This window comes from Petaurus breviceps, unplaced genomic scaffold, assembly GCF_028583685.1.
Source record: "Petaurus breviceps papuanus isolate PSGF00001 unplaced genomic scaffold, PetGlider_PUasm1.0 90701, whole genome shotgun sequence".
In the NCBI taxonomy this organism is placed as follows: domain Eukaryota; kingdom Metazoa; phylum Chordata; class Mammalia; order Diprotodontia; family Petauridae; genus Petaurus; species Petaurus breviceps.
The window spans coordinates 7,124,335-7,146,800 of NW_027187316.1; the positions used below are offsets into that span (position 1 = coordinate 7,124,335).

The 22,466-nt window shown below is 39.2% G+C and overlaps 2 protein-coding genes across 2 annotated transcripts in view; both read right to left on the reverse strand.

The window, feature by feature from the left end:
* The window catches only part of CDC5L (cell division cycle 5 like), a 168,030-nt gene that overhangs the window by 44,392 nt on the left and 101,172 nt on the right, over positions 1-22,466 (reverse strand). Inside the window, exons 2-4 of the mRNA XM_069065847.1 lie at positions 11,339-11,509; positions 6,219-6,322; positions 4,255-4,416 (exon numbers count right to left, since the gene is read on the reverse strand). Coding sequence (XP_068921948.1) covers positions 4,255-4,416; positions 6,219-6,322; positions 11,339-11,383 — 311 coding nt within the window. The 5' untranslated portion in view covers positions 11,384-11,509. The remainder of the gene's footprint in view (positions 1-4,254; positions 4,417-6,218; positions 6,323-11,338; positions 11,510-22,466) is intronic.
* The window catches only part of SPATS1 (spermatogenesis associated serine rich 1), a 36,742-nt gene continuing 30,634 nt past the window's right edge, over positions 16,359-22,466 (reverse strand). Inside the window, exons 6-7 of the mRNA XM_069065761.1 lie at positions 18,634-18,696; positions 16,359-16,716 (exon numbers count right to left, since the gene is read on the reverse strand). Coding sequence (XP_068921862.1) covers positions 16,566-16,716; positions 18,634-18,696 — 214 coding nt within the window. The 3' untranslated portion in view covers positions 16,359-16,565. The remainder of the gene's footprint in view (positions 16,717-18,633; positions 18,697-22,466) is intronic.

A 22,466-nucleotide genomic window follows, 5' to 3' on the forward strand; every position in this document is an offset into this window, starting at 1 on the left:
GAGAGAGAGAGAGAGAGAGAGAGAGAGAGAGAGAGAGAGAGAGAGAGAGAGAGAGAGAACTGAGGGACTGGTATACAAGATGTCTGAGGGAATGGAATATGTAAAAGGCAGGGGAAAAAATTGTGAGCAATCTTAAACAATGGACCATATATTTACAATTCCATAATTATCTGAAAGATGTAGAGAATATGATTTCACTGCTTGTTTGTCAATTATGAAAATGCTTTTTGATTTAGCAAAACAAAATGTCACCTTACATACTCTTTTACATGTCTCCCATCTATCTATCAAAAACATTCAAAATTCATTAGAAGATATAATAGAAATGACTCTGTTCAATAACCCTCAATTATAAACATCAGGCAAGGCATGAAAACCACTGCAATGTTGGAGATTCAACACAAAGTCCTTGTCAAAAAGAGATTCCTTGTGGATGGTGACGTCCTTGCAGACGATTCTGTTTGCAGATGACATTGAGAAGATTCTATTAAGCCCCTGATCCTGAAGAGCCTCCCAGAAGAGAACTGTAAGCCCATAATGAAATTTGGCCTGTCCATTCACAAAGGAAAGACCAACTGCCAGGATTTCAACAAGATTTCAACAAAAATCTGGATGGGCGCACAGGAGAGGTGGCCCAATGGTATGTATATCTTGGACAAACAATACAGATGAACTAGTTAGGCCCAGGGTTAAACAGGAAAAGGAAAGCAGGATGGACTGCTTTCAAGAAATTACAAAGTTCTTTTACCGACCCAGGAGTCCCATGAAAGCAAAGGCCAATCTTTTCAATATTAATATTCAACTGATATTGCTATATAATAGCAGGAAAAATTACAACTGCATATGAAGCACTAAAAATGAGAACTAAAAAAATCACAGAGGGCACAGAAAAGGCATATGGTGGGTGTGAGCAGGCTGTTGCCATAACCAATAAGGAACTCTGGAGAAAAAAGACATAGTATGACAGGAAATGAAGATGAGCTGGTCACACAGCCAAGAATGAGGATTTGAGGTGTACAGCCAGAAGGCTCCACTGGTACCTTGGCAATATCAGTACAAAATGAAGGTCTCTAGCATGTTGGGTAGATCCTGTATGGTGAACTTTTGGAAGGACATGGACAAGAATCACATAGGATAGGCAAGCATGGATGGATTGTATGAGAAAGGACTTGAACCCAGGTTTTCCTGCACTCTAAGGATAGCTCACTATCCACTACTCTATACTGTTGTTTGTAGTAAATTTGAACAAACTTCTATGTAAAGCACTCTATAAACCTTAAAGCACTAGGTTAGCTACTAGCTATTATTAGCTTTTAGATACGATTATCATTTCTTGGTTTTTCTTAATACTGTATAGAAATGCTACTGAGTTTATGAATTTTTTTAATCCTGATACCTTACTGAAGCTATCATCTCAATTAGCTTCCTCAATGATTCTCTCAGGTTTTCTACATAATCGCAATGTCATCTGCAAAGAGATAGTTTGGCTCTTCTTGACCAATGCCTTTCTACCTTTGACTCTGTTATTTTATAGCTAGCACTTCTAGAACTATGTTTAATAATAAGTAAAGTTGAGTATACTTGCTTTACTCCTGTTGGTACCTGGAAACCTAATTTTGAGAAAGATGAAATCACAGAATCAGAGAATGTGAGAGTTGGAAAGGATATCAATAGCCATCTAGTACAACCTAGAATATAATTTGGCCATCTCACCCATTCTGAAGACTTCCAAGGTAGAGGAACCACCACCTCTTAAGGCAGACTATTCTATTTCTGAACAGCTCTATTAGGAAGTTTTACTTCACATCAAGCTTAAAATGCCTTCCTTTCAACTTCTACCTTTTGCTCCAAGTTCTGTCCTCTATGACCATATAGAAAAACACAAACCCTTGTCCATGTAATGGCCCTTCAGCAATCATGTCCCCCTGAGTCTCATCTTCTCCAGACATTCAGAACTGGATACAATACTCCATCCAGATAAGGTCTAACAAGGGCAGAGGAGAGTAAAGCTATCACTTCTATTTCTGGGAAGCTTTATCTTTCTTAATGAAGCCAAGATCACATTATCTTTTCTAGCTGCCACATCACTGCTGATTCACATGGAGCTTTCAATCCCCTAAAATGTCCAGATCTTTTTCAGAACTGCTGTTTGGATATGCCTCTACCACGTTAGACTTGTAAAGCTAACTTTTACATTTGTTCCTGATAAATTTTATTAGATTCATAGAAATCTGATTTTATCATCTAGTCTGTGAGCTATTACCCAATAACTTTGTGTCATCTATAGATCTGATGATCATACAGCTATCCCTTTTTCCAAGTCAGTGATAATGATTGAACAGGACAGAGTCAAAAACACATCCCAAGAACACTTCACTACTCCTACTATGCTGATAATGAATCATGAACAACTATTCGTTGAGTCCAGTCATTCAACTAGTTCTGAATCCTAGATCTAATTATATGAATATCTAATCCATATCTCTCCATCTTCCCTATAATAGTATGAGATACTTTATCAAATCTTTGCTGAAGTCTAGCATTTTCCTCATCTATCTTAGAAATCATAAAAATATACATATTTTTCATATTTAAAAAATGCTTTTTCATAGCTATGTCTTTTTGGGTTTTTAAGATGAAACCCATATTTTATCAAAGGCTTTTTTCTGCATCTACTAAAATAACCACACAGCTTTTGTTGTTTAGATAATGAATTATTGTTCATTGTTTTCCTAACGTTGAAACATTCTTGCATTCTTAGTATAAATCCAAACTGTCCACAATGAATTACTTTCTGGATATGTTCCTTTAGACCCCTCATAAAGATTTTATTTAAAATTTTTGCATCTATACTCATTACTGAGATTAGTCTATAGTTTTCTTTCTCTGTGCCATTAGTTTTTAAAGTAAAATACTTTTGTAGTTATGGTAACCTTCTTTCAAGAGGATCAAGGACAGTATATTAGGAGCTTCAAATCACTGAAAAGGCCACTTAGCCCCATTCCACAGATAGACAAAGCATGAAGAAATTAATTAACCTAGCCAAGGTTACATTTTTAAAAAGCAGTAGGAAAAAAGGATTAGGGGGTGGCCAGGTAGCACAGCGAGTAAGAGCACCGGCCCCAGAGTTGGGATGACCTGGGAGCGAATCCAGGCTCAGACACTTAGCACCCACCCAGAAACACCTGGCCGTATAACCTTGAGCAAGTTACCTAACCCCAATTGCTTAGGGGCGGCCAGGTGGCGCAGTGAATAAGAGCACTGACCCCAGAGTCAGGATGACCTGGGATCGAATCCAGCCTCTGATACTTAGCACCACACCCAGAAATAACTGGCCATGTAACCTTGAGCAAGTTACTTAACCCCAACTGCTTTAAAAAAAAACAAAACTCTTTAGGGGCAGCTAGGTGGCGCAGTAAGTAGAGTGCCAGCCCTGGAGCCAGGAGGACCTGAGTTCAGATCCAGCCTCAGACACTTAACACACACAAAATAACTAGCCGTGTGACCTTGGGCAAGTTACTTAACCCCAACTGCCCTCCAAAAAGCAAAAAGAAAAAAAAAAAGAAAAAAGGATTGGGATTAGAGATGCAGAACACTGCCATGACCTAAGATTTAGCTGCAAAGTTAATGATTTTGTTACATACTATTTCCTTCTTCCCTAAACAGAGCACACCATTGTGACTCCAAGGTGTCTATTCAGAGTTAAAAGATCCTTAAAATAAGAATTAGAGCAGAATGTATACATCAAAAAAAATTTTTTACATATAATCCTACTATTCCCCAAGAAATTTTGAGGGGAAACTGACTTTTTTTCATATGCTTAAAAAATATTTCCATGTTAAAAGTAACCACAGCTTTCAAAACATCATCCTAGTAAAATTCAGTAGATCTTTGCGATGTCCTTGAAAGGAGGCAGAGATATGAACAGACTCTGTATGTTACTACAGAAATCAAGTTGGAGTTCCACTAATAAAGCAAATAATAAAGAACTTCAAAGAATTGCGCCTATTAGTCTAAGGACTAATGGAAAACACACTTTATTTCATCAATCCATGTTAGCAGATGGCAAGCTTAAACTTAAACATAAGGCTATTGATACTGATTTTAACCATTAAAGAATTTTCTTTTAAATTAGCTCCTTTACTTTTATTCTGATCTACAATTGTTTAAAATCAAAGGAAGTAATCCAAAGTTTTCTTCAACATTAATTGTGTACAATTTGAATGGTTTTTCTTTTTCCAAAGAATCACTCACAGGAGAAATTCATAATGCTCCAAGCACTGTGCAGCTGTCCGCCCAATAATTGGGGCAATGGTTCTCCACTGGGTGGGCATCAATTTGGCCAGATGCAAAAGCTTTTCTTCCTCCTCCCTAGACCATTCTGTTTTTTTAATGCTTGGGTCCAGCCATTCATACCTGTAACAAAGAAATGGTATTATCTCATAAGTAGGAACATGAACTGATTCTTTTGTATCCTTCATGGACCCCTTATAAATTTCTTGTCCTAAAAGCATGCTGCAGATTATCTTGTTCTCTTTCTTTCAAGGCTACCTTCCTCCTCTTTTTTATTGTCATGTTAGTGCCTCTGATCACTCCCTATCTACCTACTATCCCTAGTAAGTTTTCCTCTCCCCTTCCTACTACCGTGTTTCCCCCATAATAAGGCCTATCCCGAAAATAAGCCCTCCCCTGTGTAAGATTCCTCTAAAATAAGCCCTCCCCCGAAAATAAGCCCTATTGAGATTGCTACTGTAGTGAAGGTGATCCCCTGCACTACACGCTACATTAGGGTACCCTCTGTATGCACCGTTCCCCCCCCCCGGGTGAAACGCACGCCGCGCTCCGAGCTGCATCCAATCAGAGCTGCAGCAGTGAGAGCATCATCCTGTTCTTCCCCAGTGATTTGCATGCTGGCGCCATTGAGAGCAGTGCCACGGAGGAGAGCTGAGGCAGGACAACATAAGACCTCCCCTGAAAATAAGCCCTCTGGTGTTTTTCTTTCCAAAAAAATTAATAAGACAGTGTCTTATTATCGAGGAAACACAGTATCACTATTGAAGCCACTCTGCCCAAAGATCCATCTCCATTTAGGGTTAGGTTTCCTCATTCACAAACACTTCCAGGTGTCTTTAGGATGATATTATGGGCTATTTAGGCTTAAAATGCATTTTTATGTATTTAAACATATTATGTGACATTAAATAAAGGTAACTCCACAGTTCGGGTTTTTTCATAAATCACTATTTCCCAATGCAAATAAAAGGCACTTCTGTTAAATACTAGGTTAAATCAATTTTTGTGGTCTAGGAGTAATAACCATGATAATATGCCAAATATATCAAGGGTATATCAAAGGCCTGGGAGGCTACTTCCTTTAAAACACTTTATCAATAACTTATACTCTTAGAAAGTTGCCTGAAACCTAGAAAGGCTAGGTGAATTACCCATAACCAAACAGTTTGCAAATATCAGAGACAAGATTTGCATCAATCAATCGTTTATTAAGACCTGAGATAGGATTCTATCTTAGTCTCTTACTAGTTATATGACTTATGGAAAACCACTTAATCTCCTTATCATTAGTTTCCTCATCTGTAAAATGAGGATAATATAAACACCTAATTCACTGGGTTGTTGTAAGGATCATGAAATAATATATGTGAAACACTCTGTAAACCTTAAAGCATTATACATTACTTATAATAATAATTATCATTACAATTATTATTGTTATTATTAAGCATCTACTACATATCAGGCACTGTACTAGATGCTGGGGATACAAATACAACAAATGAAACCAAACCTATTTTCAAGAACCAAGTCCAATACTATCCACTGCATCATACTACCTCTCTAACTTTAGTAATGATGACAATGATAATAATTGTAAATATTTATTTCTGATCATTTATTTCAAGGCATAACAAAGGGTGTGTGTGTGTGTGTATACATATATATATAATATATATTATATAATTCAAAATTCATCAACTATAGACAAAACAAATATTATTATCCCTATTTTATGGATGAGGAAATGAACCTCACAAAAGAACCAAGCCTAGGACCTAGCTTTCCTGACTCTCTGATCTTCATGCTATACTCTTAATTCCTGCTCTTTCCTTAATTAAATTCAAAGAACAGCTATGTTTCCCCCATTACCGTTAAGTACACATTAAGTTTTTCCAAGGTTCCTCTCATTGAGATGCACATACCATCTGGCCTTGCACTGCTTTGCTGATTTCCTATGCAACAGTGAAGCAATTCGAGACCACTGGTTCTTGCCATACTTCATTACCGCTGCTTTGAGAATTTCATCCTAAGAAAATGAACAAGAAAAGGATTTAACAAAAATTATTTTTCACTAGAAAGAATCGGTTTAACTCAGTTCTTTTTTTTTGGGGGGGGGGCTTTTGGAGGACAACTGGAGTTAAGTAACTTGCCCAAGGTTACACCGCTAGTGTTTTTGCGTAGGTGTGAAATGTCTGAGGCCAGAACCGAACTCTGGTCCTCCTGACTCCAGGGCTGGCGCTTTACTCACTGCGCCACCTAGCCGCCCCTGTTTAACTCAGTTCTGATTAAGGTTTCTGTAGCCTTCCAAGCAAAGGTGAGGAATACCTCTTCTCCCACCTACAAAAAAAAAATGAGGATAGGGAACTGTGGAGCTGGAAGAGACTTTAAATAGTCATGTGATTCAATGGTTTCATTCCACCAATGAGGAAACTGAGGCCAACAGAAGTAACGGGATACCCAAAGTCACCTGGCTGACACCTGACAGATCTGGTTACTAACTTATCTGACTCTTCCATCAAGTCCTTTTCCACTATACCACAGTGGACAGAAAGGTGGACATGTAGTCCAGAAGGCTTAGGTTTGAATTCTATGACTGTGAATCACTCACTGTGTTAATATTGACAAGAAACTTGACCTCTCTACACTTCCTTTTCTTCATCAGTAAAACAGAGATAACTAATATAGTACCCACCTCACAGATGAGCAAATATACATGTAAACCACTTGGCAAACTTTAAAGCATTACATAAACTTTACCTATTGCTATTATTACATTGATTTAATACCTCTATAGTAGGCCTGGGCCTGGAACTTCATGGGGAGATCACAGGCACTGGTCTATCTCCAAAGAGTGTTGACAGTACATTAATTTTGAAAAATGCTTAAATATGTACCCACAATATGTAAATTTATTTTTAATTTATGTACACGTACTTTTATGCTAACAATTGTATGCATTATAAAATTTACACAAAAATAAGACATTTCAGAAGGATGATAAAGATTTAATAATATCTGATTCTAGAGTAAACAGGGAACCACTCTTGTATACCAAAGTAAGGAAATGACATGGCCAGACCTACACTTTTGGAAGATCAAACTGGATGTCCCATAAGTATATCAAATTCAATACATCTAAAATAAATCCATTATCTTTACTCCCCAAGTCCTTCACCTCTTCCCAGCCACCAGTCATCCCAGCTGGCAACTTCAGTATCATTCTGGACTCCTCACTCAGTCCACAGAGCAAATCCATCACCAAATCTTGTTGCTTCTACCTTCACATCTCTTATAGAGAACCTATTCTTTCCACTTACACGAACACAAACTTAGGTCAGGTCCTCATTATATCTTACCTGGACTATTACTAATAGCCTTCTAACTGGTCTTCCAGATACTACTCTCTCCCCACTCCAATTTATACCCCACTAAGCAGCTGAGGTGGTTTTCATAAACTATATTATGACCTTGTCACACTCCTGTTCAATAAGTTCCAGTGGTTCCCTATTACCTCCAAGATCAAATATTAGCTCCTTTGTATTTAAAGCTCTTGATAACTTGGATCCTTCCTATCTTCTTATAACTTATCTTCCCTGATGAAAAGTCCATAGTTGTGTAGAAATTTTTCAGTTCAAACACAGAAGTTAAGAGAAACATAAAATGGTAAACAAAAATGAACAACCAGAGGGGACTAAATAAAGATAGACTGCTTACATTCTAATATTTGGAGATAATATGTATCCCCTCTGAGCCCAATCATTATCAGGAGTCTTGGAGGGTGCCCAATTGGACAAGATATGGGACTGGTTCTGTTATGTATTGATGATCTTAAGAGAAGAACAGAAAAAAAAGAAAGAAGAACTTGGGGTGCATGGGAAGGAGTTCTCTCACTTAATAAGGATGGTCAAGCAGGCACTTATATAAACAAGGAGAAGCCCCCTCCTTCTGGGGGAAGCAGTTGATAGTTGAACCTTGCTCTTATCTGATCCTGTCAAAAGAGGGAAGAACACAAACGAACACACACAAACACAAATATACTTTATTTGGCAGGGAAATAGGGAAAAGGGAGAAGCAGAGAGAGCAAATTAGAGGAAGGGTAGATTTGGGGGAGGGGGGGATTAGTCCTAAGCAAACAAACTGTAAAGATGTATAAAATATTTCTAGCTCTTTTTGAGGTGGCAAAGAATGGAAACCTGAGGGTGTACCCATAAATTGGAGTATGGATGAACAAGCTTTGCTATTTGAATGCAATGGAGTACTATTGTGCAGTAAGAAATGATGAAAGGGATCATTTCATAGAAATCTGGGAAGACTGAGATAAACTGATGCAGAGTGAAGTGAACAGAACCAAAACAATTTATATGACAAAAATATAGTAAAGACAAACAATTCTCAAAGAAGTAGGAACTCTAATGTAAGCAAAATGACCAATCATGATTCCAGAAGACTGATGATGAAACAAGCTGCCCAACTCCTAAAAGAAAGACAAAGGAGGATATGGCTCGCACACAGGTAGGAGATGGCTAATGCCAATCAGCTTTGTGGTTTATACAACTTATAGTCTCAGAAGTTATCCAAAGCACTGAAAAGTTAGATGACTTGTCCTGTATAGTTTTCCCTAATGTGTCAGAGGTGACTTGCACACAAGTTTTCCTGACTCTGAGGTCTGCTCTCTTAATCCATTATGCCACCCTGCTTATCTTGTGTAGGGTTATTCTGTGCTAATGACGAACAAAAAAAGTTAGATTTAAAAGAATTCAACAAATCCCAGAAATTTCTCAAAAGTATATTAAAAACTCTCCCCACCACTCCATCCCCTAAGGACTACAAGTTCCTTGACAGTGATCCTTTCTTATCTCAACTTGTGACCTTCCCAAGGCAAAGATGTGACCATGTCATTCCCTGCCCAAACCTTGCCAACTGTTTATAAATACAAACTCCTTAGTCTTGAACAATCCCTCACAACCTGGCTTCGATATTGGGTTATGGATAAATAATACTTTTCCAATATTATTTCACATTACTCTCCCTTCATACACTCTTATTTTCCAGAAATCTGTACTACTCAGAATATTCACCTCCATGTGCATTTGCTCAGTCTATCCCCAATACCTAGAATGCACTCCCTCCTACACCCAGATCTTCCAGAATCCTTATTTTCCTTCAGGGCTCAACTCAGGTACACTTTGCTGTGTAGTTTTCCCTAATTGCTTCAGCTGAAAATGTGCTTGAAATTTCACTTCTATTATGAACTGGGGCACCAGAAAAGGAGAGGTGGAAGGATTGGGAATAGAAAACCTGAAGATGAAAAAGTTCAACAGGATATTGAAAACAATCTACAAATACTCCACAGGAACACAAATCTCCTGTAGCATGAGGAGACATCAAGGGCAGTATAATACAACATCCTTGTTTTAGAGATGAGAAAAATGAAACCCAGAAATATTAAGAGACTGAACCCAATGTCATAAAGGTACCAAGCTTCAGAGTTGAACCTGGTCCTCAATCTATTTGAAAGGTTGCCACTTGCAGAGAAGTAATGAACAAGAGGTACAGAAAGTGATAGGCATTTTCTGTCATGGTCAATGTATAGACCTGTTTTAATTGACTATGTTTTTCTGCTACAAGGGAGAGTGTCAGCAATGAAGGAAGGGAGGGATAAAGGGGGAAAAAGGAAGAAAGGAAGAAAATGAAGAAAAGAGGTAATTCATCAAAGAACTAAAAAAGTACAGAGAAAAATACAGAGAACCTTCTCCAGAAGGTTCAGAGGTTAGACACAGAGGGGCAGGAAAGCTCTGAAACAAACAAACTGAATTTATTATATTCTTTTAAAAACATGTTATAAGCAATATTTGCATTTTAAATGTAATTTTTTTCTATTTGTTGAATATGAAAATGCTCTTATTTATTGGTGTCTGTCAAGTTCGGAGTAAAAAAAATAAAAACTTCTAAAGCATTTAAAAAAAAAGACCACCATTTGGAAAAAGTATTAGATGTGCTCAGAAAACAGATTCAAGTACAAGAATTGAAAGTACAAGAAGCAGCTAGGTGGTACCATACATAGAATGCTGCACTTGGAATCAGCAAGACCTAAATTCAAAACTTGCCTCAGATATTTAATACCTACGTGACCCTGGGCAAATCACTTTGTCTGCCTTAGTTTGCTCATCTGTTAAATGGGAACAACAGTAGTACCTTCCTCCCGGAGTGGTAGTGAGGATCAAATGAGATATGTAAAGCACTCTGCAAACCCTATAAAACGTTTATAAATGCTAGCTATTATTATTATTATTATTATTATTGAGTTGGCAGAAAATAAATTTCTATTTGACATAAGGAAAAACTCCCTAGAAATTAGTTATCCAAAAGAGAGTTCTATCTCAAGCAAGGCCTGGATGAGCATTTTTCAAGTCTAAGCCACGGTTTCCTCAGCTGTAAAATAAAGAGTTGGATTCCAAGACCTCTGGAATTCCTTCCAGCTCTAAAATCTATGACCTACGTTGCAATGGGAATTTTTTTTTTTTACAGGTCATGCATAGAGCCAGAGTGGCACTAAGTTCTCCTTCCAACTCTTGAGATACTATGATTCTGCAAAGGCTTCCTGGACGAGGTGTCTAAATTGAACTTTAGAGGATAAAGAGAAATGCAATATTATACGGTAGGTAGGAAGGGTATTCCAGGAGCAAGGGACAGTAGGAGCAAAGGCACCGGGGGTGGGAGGATGGATGCAGGATGTTCTGGATGGAGGGCTGTTCAGGTGTCCAATCTTGCCAGGATTATGGAGCGCATGGAAGCAATGAGATAATTCTCGAAAGGCTAGTGGCGCCAAATTATAGATGGCGGGTGGAGGCAGAGAAAAAGCACAAGGTGGCCCTGACAGAAGGGGCTGAACTATGTGAACCCTAAGGTCCATTCCAACTTTACATACTCTAGGATTCTAACCACTCACTCCCCGCCCCCCATCGCTGCTCTAACATCAGAAGGCGCATGCGCACACACCACGGCAGGGGGCCAGGGAGAGTGACAGGAAGACGACACTCACCTCCGTATTCCTCCATACGCCCCCCTTGATCATTATCCGAGGCATCTTGGCGGAAGGGTGAGCGATTCGGCAATTAGCCGAGGCGACCGGGCAAACACTGAAATGGCGTAGTGGCCCCCGAACCCAAACCCGACCCTTCTTCCCAGCACGACCTTCGGCTTCAGATGCTCTGCGCAGGCGCAGAGAGGAGGTTAGTCACGCGAGATTACCGGGTCGAGGGGAATAACCCAAACAAGGTATTCAGATTCCGGGTCAAAGCGGCCACCTGCGCTTGCTGACACGCAAGCGCAAAAAACGAAGATGTATCTTCGTTCCCGAGTCGATCTGCGGTTGTGTAGAAGGTGGGGGATGGGAATAGAGAGGAGTGGGGCTCATAGCGCCACCTGACTGCAGGAGGTGCGTCACACACGTGAACATTAGTGTTACCGCTTTGTGTTTTCTTGCCTGGCTAGTGGACGAATATTCTTAGGTTAAAAGCTTTGGGACGGGAACTTGGGGATTCGATTCCATTCAATTCAATAAATATTTATTAGGCACCTATAATGTAAATGGCTGGGCTAGGAGTAGAAATTCAAAAACAGAAAAGAAAAGAAGAAAAAAGAAAAAGGAAGACACCATCCTTGCCCCCAAGGACTTTATATATTCTCCTAGGGGAACGCAATTAATAAGTAAATATAAAAAAGCAGCTGTAGACAGCCAGGTATGACTCATAGGACTATAGACTGAGAGCTGGTTAGAGAGCATCTAGTCCTACCCCTGATTTCCACCCCTCTCCCATCCCCAACCCCAGTTGGCATGGGATATGGGGGGGGGGGCGGGGTAGAGCAACTATTTTCTGTTGCTTTATGAGAGCTTAAGAATTTTACTGCAAGGGTTTTTTTCCCCCGTTATATTTTGTTCATATGTTTCAACTAACTGCTGTATTATTTTATTTTTTATGTCTTGCCAGGTCAGTGGGTGGAATCTCAACCAGTCAATAAACATTTATTGTTTATAGAATACAAATATTATTATGATTGTATAGTATAATTATTTATTGTTATATGTTTTTATGAAAATTATTATAGAATATTTGCTGTTTATAAAATACAAAAAAAAAAAAGAGGTAAAAGGCAGTTTCTGCCCATTGCAGAGTTCACAGTCCAATGGAGACAACAAGGAAACAAATATGTGCAAATAAGCTATATACAGGGAAAATAGGAACTAATTAAAAGAGGGAAGACACTAAAATTAAGAGGAGTTAGGAAAGGCCTTCCGTGAAAGATAAGAATCCGAACTGGATTGGGGCTGGAACCAAGAATATAATGCTCTTAACCTTGGCATAGCATGGAGACCTTCAGGGTGACATGGAGGACAGCTGCTAACAGAACTACAGAAAGCTTAGCATGAGATAGAACTGAGCTACATCATACCAAGGGCATCCATAAATACAACTGGCTGGAAGAAAACAGCCAAAAAAGAGGACAGATTTGTCAGCATTTCTCTACAAATCTATTTTCATCATCAGTGACAAAGGCACTGCTGAATTCCAATTCTAAGTCTTCAGTCCCCAATATGCCACGTGAGGAAGTTGAATAGCACTTCAAAAGAAAAAGCTGAGCATAAAAACTGGCCTAGATATGATACATCCCGAGTGCCATTATTAGACATTAGAGAAGAATGGGAGGAAATACTTTTCACAACTATTGCTTAACCCAACAAGAGATAGAAGTGATCATAAAACAGACCACTTAAAATTACCTAAAATCAAGAAGCTTTTACAGAAACAAAATCAATACAGATGGAATAAGATGAGAAATTATCAAGAGGGAGAAAAAAGGGGCAAAGAATTAGAAATTGAGGGGATACCCATCAATTGGGAAATAGTTGAACAAGTTGTAGTATGTAATTATGACGGAATACTATTGAACTATAAGAAATGATGAGCAGGATGCTCTCAGAAAAACCTGAGATTTGCATGAGCTGATGAAAAGTGAAATGTACTATGTACAAAGTAACAACATTATTGTAAGACAATAGGCTGTGAATGACTTTGCTATTCTCAGCAATAAAATGATCCAACACAACTTTGAAGGACTTGTGATGAAAAATGCTATCCATCCCCAGAAAAAGAACTGATGGTTTCTGAATAAAGATTGAAGCACACTTTTTTTTACTTTGTTTTTCTTGAGTTTTTTGGTCTATGTTTTCTTCACAATGTGACTATTATGGATATGTTTTGCATGTCTACACATGTATAACCTTTATCTACCTGCTTGCCTTCTCAGAGGGGAGTGGAGGTGGGGAGGAAGGGAGAGGATTTGGAACTCTCAAGTTTTAAAAATGAATGTTAAAAATTGTTTTTATGTGTAACTGGAGAAAAAAATTTAAAAAAAAGACTTTCAGGGTTTTTTTCCCAAAGGAGGGAGAAAAAAGCTGCATCAAATATTTACAATAAAATTGTTAAACCCAAGATATGTAGGTAATGGACCCAAAATATACTACCAAGAGCCATTACCCAAGAGATTAGTGGGCAAAGGATATAAACAAAAGAAATGCAAACTATCAAGAATTGGATGAAAGAATGATCCAAGTAACTAATAATAAGATATGCAAATTAAATGACTTTGAAATTTGCTCTGTATCCCCTCAAAATGACAATTACTTAAGATGTATATAGTCAATATTGGAAGCAATACAGGAACACCTTCACACTAATATAACAACAACAACAAAAAGTCATGAAACTGTATCTACTTTTGCCCCAAGCAATCCCGCTATGTTTGGGTATTTACCCCAAGGAGGTCAAAGACAGAAAGAAAGGTCCCATATATACCAAAATATTAATGGCAGCTCTTTTTGTGGTAGCAAAAAAAGAGGAACTAGAAAATGGATGCCCACTGACTAAAGAAAAACTGAACTGATTATGGCATATAAATGCAATGGGATGTTATTAAACTGTAAGAAGATGAATATGAAGAATTTGGAAAAGTATGAGAAAACTTGTATTAACTGATATAAAGTAGAGTATAAGTATAAAGTGGTCAAGTAAGTAGTTCTAGGGGAGGATACACTAATTGCCTTGATCCTCAGAAACGGACTTCATCCTCAGAAGGACCCAGGTATGTATTGGTATCAGTCACCCACAAGCTCCATCCTCTACCTTATACAAGCATCCCTCATTTTATTGTGCTTCAGAGATACTGCATTTTGTTTTTCAAATTGGAGGTTTTTGGCAACCTATGTCAAGTAAGTCTATCAATGCCATTTATTTTTCCAATAGCATGTGCTCACATCATATCACATTGCATTGTGGTAATTCTTGCAATATTCCAAATTTTTCATTATTATTGTATTATTGTAGAATCATTGTATTAACTCTCTTTGTGTTCTGTTAAAACTGTATAGGACCTCAGTGGGCCGTGATTGCCAGCATCAGATCAAACTCCATAGGGCTTTTTGCCTGGACCAAATATCAGTCCCCCACCCAGAATCTTAGAGTGAAAAATTTTAACAGCAATGACTTATAATATTCGGCCTGGCATTCTTTGAGCTAACCTAGTAATAACAGTTATGAATTTAATCTAGTTGAAGACAGGAAAGAGAAGGAAGAGGGGGGGGGAGGAGGTGAAAATGAAGACGTTCAGAAAAAAGGAAATTCTAAACTAAGCTAAATAGATTCACAAGAACTACAAATTTGAAAGAAAAACATTTTCTGTGACCACTAGGTGGCACACTGGGAACATACAGACTGACCTGGTCCTTTAATGCTATTAGCAGGACTCGGATGTATGTGGATTGTCATTCACCCACTGTGTCAGCTACCTGCATTATGTCTCCCAGATCCTTTTGACAAGGTATATATGTCAATCACTCACTGTCTTGCCTCTGCCTTCAACAACTGATCAGTCCTCTTCTTTTCTGGACAATGTGCTTTTTCTAATTACTCAAGGCTCCCATACAGAGTTAGAACAAACATTAATCTGATTCATAAAAGTAGAGTAAAACAAAATTAAAGTCATTCAGTCAGTAAACATTTATTAATGTTCTGGGAACGGTGCTAAAACCCTGGGGATACAAAGAGAGGCAAAATATATTCACTTCCACTTACCTCCTCAAACAATACAAACTATTACCTGCCAACTCAAGCGGGAGATGGCAGGGTGGTGTGACTACAACCAGAAGATGGGAAGATGTAGCTGCCCGTCTCTGCAGGAAACATTGCCTCCATGTGATGTAGAGGTTACTTCACCTTGTCACAAGAATTTTTCAGTCTGAGGCTCATAAGCTTTAACCTTTATAATCACTGCAACAGGAGAACCTATGTGTCTAGTTAAAACAAATTCAGGAATCAATCAACCTATTGACTAGCATTAATTAAGCACCTAAATGTGCCAGATCTTATGTTAGGCCCCAGGGATACACATATGAAAATGAAACAGTGCCCACTCTGAAGTAATATAGACTACTCTGTACTCTCAGCAGACTACAACTACAGAACTATCTCTGTGTAGTTGATTTCACTTATTTGACAGCAGTACCCTAATCAATGGACCCTTGGATAATTTTTATTGTACTGCAACTGCTGCCTCCCAAATTATCTAACTGAACAATTTGGCTCACTGCCTAGTTCACTACCTACTTCTGGTTTCTCATTCAAGTCGAAAAAAGTGGAAAAAGGAAAGGGAAGGGAAGGGAGGAAAGGGAGGGGAAGGGAAGGGAGGAGAAGGAAGGGAAGGGAAGAGAAAAGGAGAAGAGAGGAGAGGATACCTCCCTGATACCTCTAATCCCCTCCTTTTGTCCATCATCCATTCCCCTCTTGGCATACCAGGCAAGTGAAACTGAAACTGGTAGAACAAAGAAAAATATATAATAATGTCTACAATAAAATAAATAAAAGTAACACTAAAATGTAGGTGAGCTCTGATTCATTGTAATAACCAATCTCCAGAACAGGCAATTAAAAATGCTTCCTACTTCTTGGTAAAAAGGTAGGGAACTTTGGAATGAGGCAGATGATCAACTGTGCTGGAGTGGAAAGGGATGGGGAGAGGGAAGAAAGGGAGAGAATAAATGACTACGGAGTAGAAACAAAGATTATCAAGAATAATAATTTTTTAAAAAATAAAATTCACGTTATTTTTTTTTAAGACAAGCTGACTATGATAAACAAGCAACAAAAGATTCCTCTGCTATCTTATTTACATAACCACCCAAGAAGCTTTATTCTGACAGGGTCCAATGCTTCTCAAATTGTTATCACTTTTTGTTTGGGCAGCGGTACAGTGGGGAACAACCAGACCGCCAAGGGAACTGCTGGCTTCCACTCTTCCAGTTCTTGCACTTCCATTATTTCGTTTATTTTTCGCTCTTCCTTCTCCCTCTCAGAAAAAGGTGAGCTGCAGGAAGAACAAGCCACATGTTATACGACAGCAAAATTTACTTGGACAACTACAGGGAGGCACCGTGATGATGGGAAAAGAGCCCTGGACTTGAAATCAGAAGACTTGAGCTTGAGTCCCAGCTTTGTTTCTCACTGGGGACTACATCACTGGTGATGTGACTCTGAACAAGCCATTTCCACGTCTCAGAACCGCAGTTTTCATGCCTACAAAATGGTGGAAATCCACCACAGGAGTCAGAAGGACTTGAGTTCAAATATGACCTCAGACACTTACTAGCTGTGTGACCCTGGGAAAGTCACTTAACCCAAAATGCAAAGAAAAAAAAAGTCTGCTCTTTGAGGGCAGGGACTATCTCCTCTTTACCTTTGTATCTTCAGCATATGCCTCACAATATAATAATGTATGATTGATAAATGTTTGCCAAATTGCATTGAATCGTTATCCTCAATATCCAGCCTCTCTCTCAAAGGACCAGGCCAGAATTTCCAGCTATCTTCCATAAATCCATAACATACGTTACACAAGAATTCCTATTCAACATGTCCAAAACTGAACTTACCAGCATCTTGCCCACCATCTCCTCTCCTCTTGTACGATCTGAGTTCTAATCTCAGTTCTAAAGGACACTGACCTTAGAGTCAGAGGACCTGGGATCACATCACAACTCTGCCAACTGTGTGACCTTCAGCAAGTCAATGAACCTCTCTGAGCCTCAGTTTCCTCAACTGTCAAATGGGGGAGTAGTTGGATTAAATAACCTTTGTTTTGGAGGGGGAAGGCAGGGCAATTTGGGGTTAAGTGACTTGCCCAAGGTCACACAGCTAGCCAGTGTATCAAGTGTCTGAGGCCGAATTTGAACATAGGTCCTCCTGACTCTAGGTTCAGCAATCTACCCATTGTGTTACCTAGCTTCCACTTATCTTCAAAAATACTATCCTGAATTTTATATTTTAATTAAAGACATTTCTAGTGACCTAGAATCAAAACCTGTGAAGCATCTTTGACTGTTCTTTCTCTCTAAGCAGTATAGTGCAGTGGAAAGAATACTGTTTTTGGAGTTGGATTCGTCACCTTTTTGTTGTTGTTCAGTCATATTCAATTCTTTGTGCTCCCATTTGGGGTTTTCTTGGCAAAGCTACTGGACTTGTTTGCCATTTTCTTCTCCCGCTGATTTTACAGCTGAGGAACCTGAGGCAAACCAGGTGAATTGACTTGTCCAGGGTCACAAAGATAGTCTGAGGCCAGATCTGTACTCAGCCCTCACTTCAGGGTTTAAACTCTATCCACTGGGCCACCTCGTTGCCACTAGCTATCACCTTGTGGGACCTTAAGAAAATCACAACCTTTCTGAGCCTTGGTTTCCTCATTTATGCTTGGACTAGATGACCTTTAAGATCCTTCCCGGTTCTAAATATATGGTCCTAATTGATAAAGTGTTATACTGTAGTCTTATCAATCTCTAAAATTAAATTCATACACCAAACCACATCTCATCACTAAGATTCAGTCATTTGGAAAAGTATCATCCCCAAAATTTAATCGAAGATTTAGCAAGTGAATGTGGAAATCATGACAAAGCTTCACTAACAATATTGTGTCTTACCCAGCCAAAGTCTGGTGAATCACAGGAGCATAAACTATGAGCTGAAAGAGACCTCAGAGATCGTTTAGTCCATCCCCCTTATTTTACAGATGAAAAAACTGAATCCTTGAGAAGTGAAATGACTTACTTAACATCACACAGAATGGAAGAACTAGAATTTTTTAAAAACCAGATCATCTAACTCAAAATTTAACACTCCCTCTGCCTTCTCAACAAAGAATGAAAATATAAAAATTTATTGGGCAGATTCTGGGCATGCATCCTAATCTACCTACATAAATAATATAAAATAATGTAACAATACTCACTGATATTCTTTTGGCAGGGCTTCCAGAGGAATAAATGTATCTACTTTCTTTACATATGGGACTCTGAAAACAATGAAAGGCACCCATAAAATTAGCAAAGATTGGCACTGCACCCAGATCAACATTTGTTTTCACTGAAATAGAAATTCTTTCTATTCTATTACAGGTTTTACTTCATTGCATTTTTATAAATGTAACCCTGAGTTCCTGCCTGGTTTTATATAAGACTGTCTTGATAAAGAGACTGATTATTTGGTGCTCCGAGTTTCTTGAGGGGCCTGGCAGAAAAGAGATTTCTTCTTGCCTCTAGCAAGAACCACACAAGGTGGTTCTAGGCTCCCTTCAAGGAGGGAGAGAGACTTTGGGAAGAAGGAGAGATGAAGAGGAGCCAGGATCTCATCATGTCCCTGGTTTCCAGCTTGCTAGACTAAAAATTACTGGGAATTTCCCCTTCAATGAAGAAGAGTATCCATTCTCTCTCTGTGTATCTCTGTCTGTCTGTCTGTCTCTCTCACATACACACACACACACATACACACATATCTTACTCATTCACTCTACATTGTCTGGTATGTTCTTATCTGTATATTCTCAACTTCTCTGATTTCTGTTTGCAGTTTGCTTGGACAAATAGGTTATCCACTATCCCCTATTTGTGATGATCTTGTAACTACCATTTGGTGCAAAGACAGTCCAACCTTTGTACAGTCCTCCCCCTATTAAGTGACAGAGACCAGAAAAGCAACTAAAACTTAAATCAGTTCCCACTAGACTAACAATATTTAAGGGAGTAGATAAGTATAATTCTTTTCTGATATCCCCACTTTGAAGAGAACAGAACTGGTCAGCCTCAGTGCTTCATTCTCCTGCTCCCTTCCAGACAGAAATCCAAATTTCCCTTGGAGAAGGGTGAGAGAAATTACAGCAAAAATCTCTTTACACCTCCCTGCAAGCTACATTTAGTCAAACCCATGTAAATATACACATATCCTGGGCAAACACATACACACACCCCTTATATAAGCATCTTGAAATCATGTATAAATAAAACAACAAATTTTTTTTAAACAAAGCCAGTATGCTGGTAAATTGAAAGAACAACTGCCACACATGGAACATTGTACTGAGTATCTGATTTTTTAATGTGTTAGTTAGTTTTGCCAGACTAGTTTATTTTCCCCTTTGGAATTCTTTGTTAAAAGAAATGACTGGGGGTGGGCCAGGTGGGGGAGAGGAATACATTCAGAAATATAGGTAATATAAAGCCAAAAACTTAATAAAAATTTATTTTTTTAAAAGACACACAGTGCCACACTTTTTCACGTTCTTCCAAAATAAATCTTCATTAATTTCCAATTTTTTTCACCTGTGATTAGCTGGATCTCTTTACTCCAATGGATTTGGGCTCAAGCTAGAGCTCAGGTTATTTGTAATAGAAATCAAAGGTCAATAGTCTGAGTCTGGCCAGAAATTTGAAAGACTTGGGGTGAGGGTGGTGGGCAGAAGTTGACCATGGGAACAAAATAAATATACTTATTTATGTCCAAATGACAAGGATCCACGCACATGTCTTCAGTGATATATTAACATATTCCCAACATGCTCATTTCATAGAATCCTATACTCTCAGAGATGGAGGGAACTTCAGAGGCATCTCTTCCAGTCCATAATTGAGCAGGGATCCCCTCAACAACTTCCCTGACAAAGTTATCCAGCTTCTGTTCTTCAGCAAAGAGTACTTCACTATCTCCCAAAGGAACCCACCCCATTTTTTGGACAGTGCTAATTGTTAAGATTTTTGATTGCTAATTGGACTTGATCAAAGCCAAAATCTTTTTGATGGATTTCTTTTTCATCTGCTTTGGTTTCCTTGCCTCAAAGCCTCTCACCACTTGAGCCCATCCTTCCTACTCAGCTGTCAAACTGAGCATTATAAAGTGAAGATTTGATCTCAGTGAAGTGATATTCAGTAAACTCCAGTGGCTCCCTGTACCAGAGGTGGGCAGCCTGAGGCTTCAAGTCCACAGAATTTGTTCTGTGAAGTTTGGATTCAGTCAAAGGGTGCCACTTGAGGATCTAGAGGGCCATATGTGGCCTTGAGGCTGCAGGTTCCCCACCCCTGTCCTGTAACCTTCAGGGTCAAATATAAAATGTTCTGTTCGTCATTCAAAGACCTTCCTGCCTTGTGCCCTACTTATCTTTCTAATCTTCTTACACCTGGCCTCCAGGTACTCTGGAATGCAATAGCACTGGCCTCCTTTCTGTTCCTCGAACAAGACATTCAAATTCCTACAAAGAAATTAGGAAATACCCTGTTTTCCAGAGCTAAGGCCCAGCAAGCAAGCTGTGCCCTGAGTTTGGCATGACAACAATACTTTGCACTTGCCCTCATGGTGATCTTGGTCACAGCAAAATCCCACAATTGTTTTTGGTCATGAAGCCCTGCTATGAATCTGACTTGTCTCACTGTTGCTGTTACCCCCTCACTGTCAGGGCTACAGTTCACTGCATAGCCATAGGTATAAAGTATTGAGATCTCCCCACACTAGAAGATCCCTCCCCACCAGGGGCATGTGTCCCTGCTTGCAAGCCATTTCCCTCACTTTAAAATGAAGCTTCTGATTCCTGACACTCCCGTCTCTACCTTGCTTTGCTGGGCTTCAGCGACCCATAGGTTAGAGACTGGTTCTAGTCTGGTTGACACTCCCAGCTCTGGGCATTTTCACAGGCCATCCCTCAAGCCTAGAATTTTCTTCATCTGTGCTCTCCTGGCTTCCCTTGTCCAGTCATTTCAGTCATGTCTGACTCTTTGTAATCCCATTTGGGGTTTTCTTGGCAAAGACACTGGATTGGTTTGCCATTTCCTTTTCCAGCTCATTTTATAAATGAGGAAACTGAAGCTAACAAGGTTAAGTGACTTGCCCAGGGTCACACAGCTAATATGTCACTGAGGCCAGATTTGAACTCCAGTCCTCTTGCCTCCAGGTCCAGTGTTCTATCCACTTCATCACCTAACTTCCCTGGCTTCCTTTGAGTCGCAGCTAACATCTCACCTTCTGAAAGATGTCTTTCTAGGTCCCTCTTAAAGCTAGTGCCTTCCTTCTTTTGATTAGCTCCCATGTATCCTGTCTATATCTTGTTTGTACACAGATTTTGCATGGTGCCTCCCCTCATTAGACTGTGAGAGCTCCCTTCGAGCAGGAACTGCCTTTTATCTATCTTTGTATTCCCAACACTAAGCCCAGTTTCTGGCACATAGCAGGGTCTTAATAAATGCTTATTGACTGAAGTTTTGATGAAGATTATCCTTTCTCTTAGTTGTTTTGTATTGATTCCAATATAAATCATTCCCTTATTCATAAAAGGCCTTTAGATTCCTCTTGCCTCTAGGATCAAATGTAAACTCCAGTGACTGGCTTTATTCTGGCTCTGTTTATCGCCTTCATACACTTAATGTTGCCACCAAAGAAGTCTATTGGTCTTTCTCAGTTCCCAATACACATTGAGTCTCCTGCCTCAATGATTTTGCATAGTCTTCCTCCAAGCATGGAATGTACTCCTTCCTCCTTCTAAGGAATCCTTAGCTTCCTTCAAAGTCCTGCTCCAGTGCCCCTTCCTATAATGTATTGTGCTTGTCCTTTGTTTTCAAAGAGGACCATGGCATCAGGGAAATGATGACATGACTTGCAGTTGACTTGGATTTGAGTGAGGGAGTGTTGTGCAAGGCCACCAGCCTCACTTTCTCCTCAAGAGCCATCTGGGTCCACTGACCAGATATTCATCAGGATGACTGGAGATGACCCAGGTTGCAAAGGGAGACCCTGGCCCTTTTA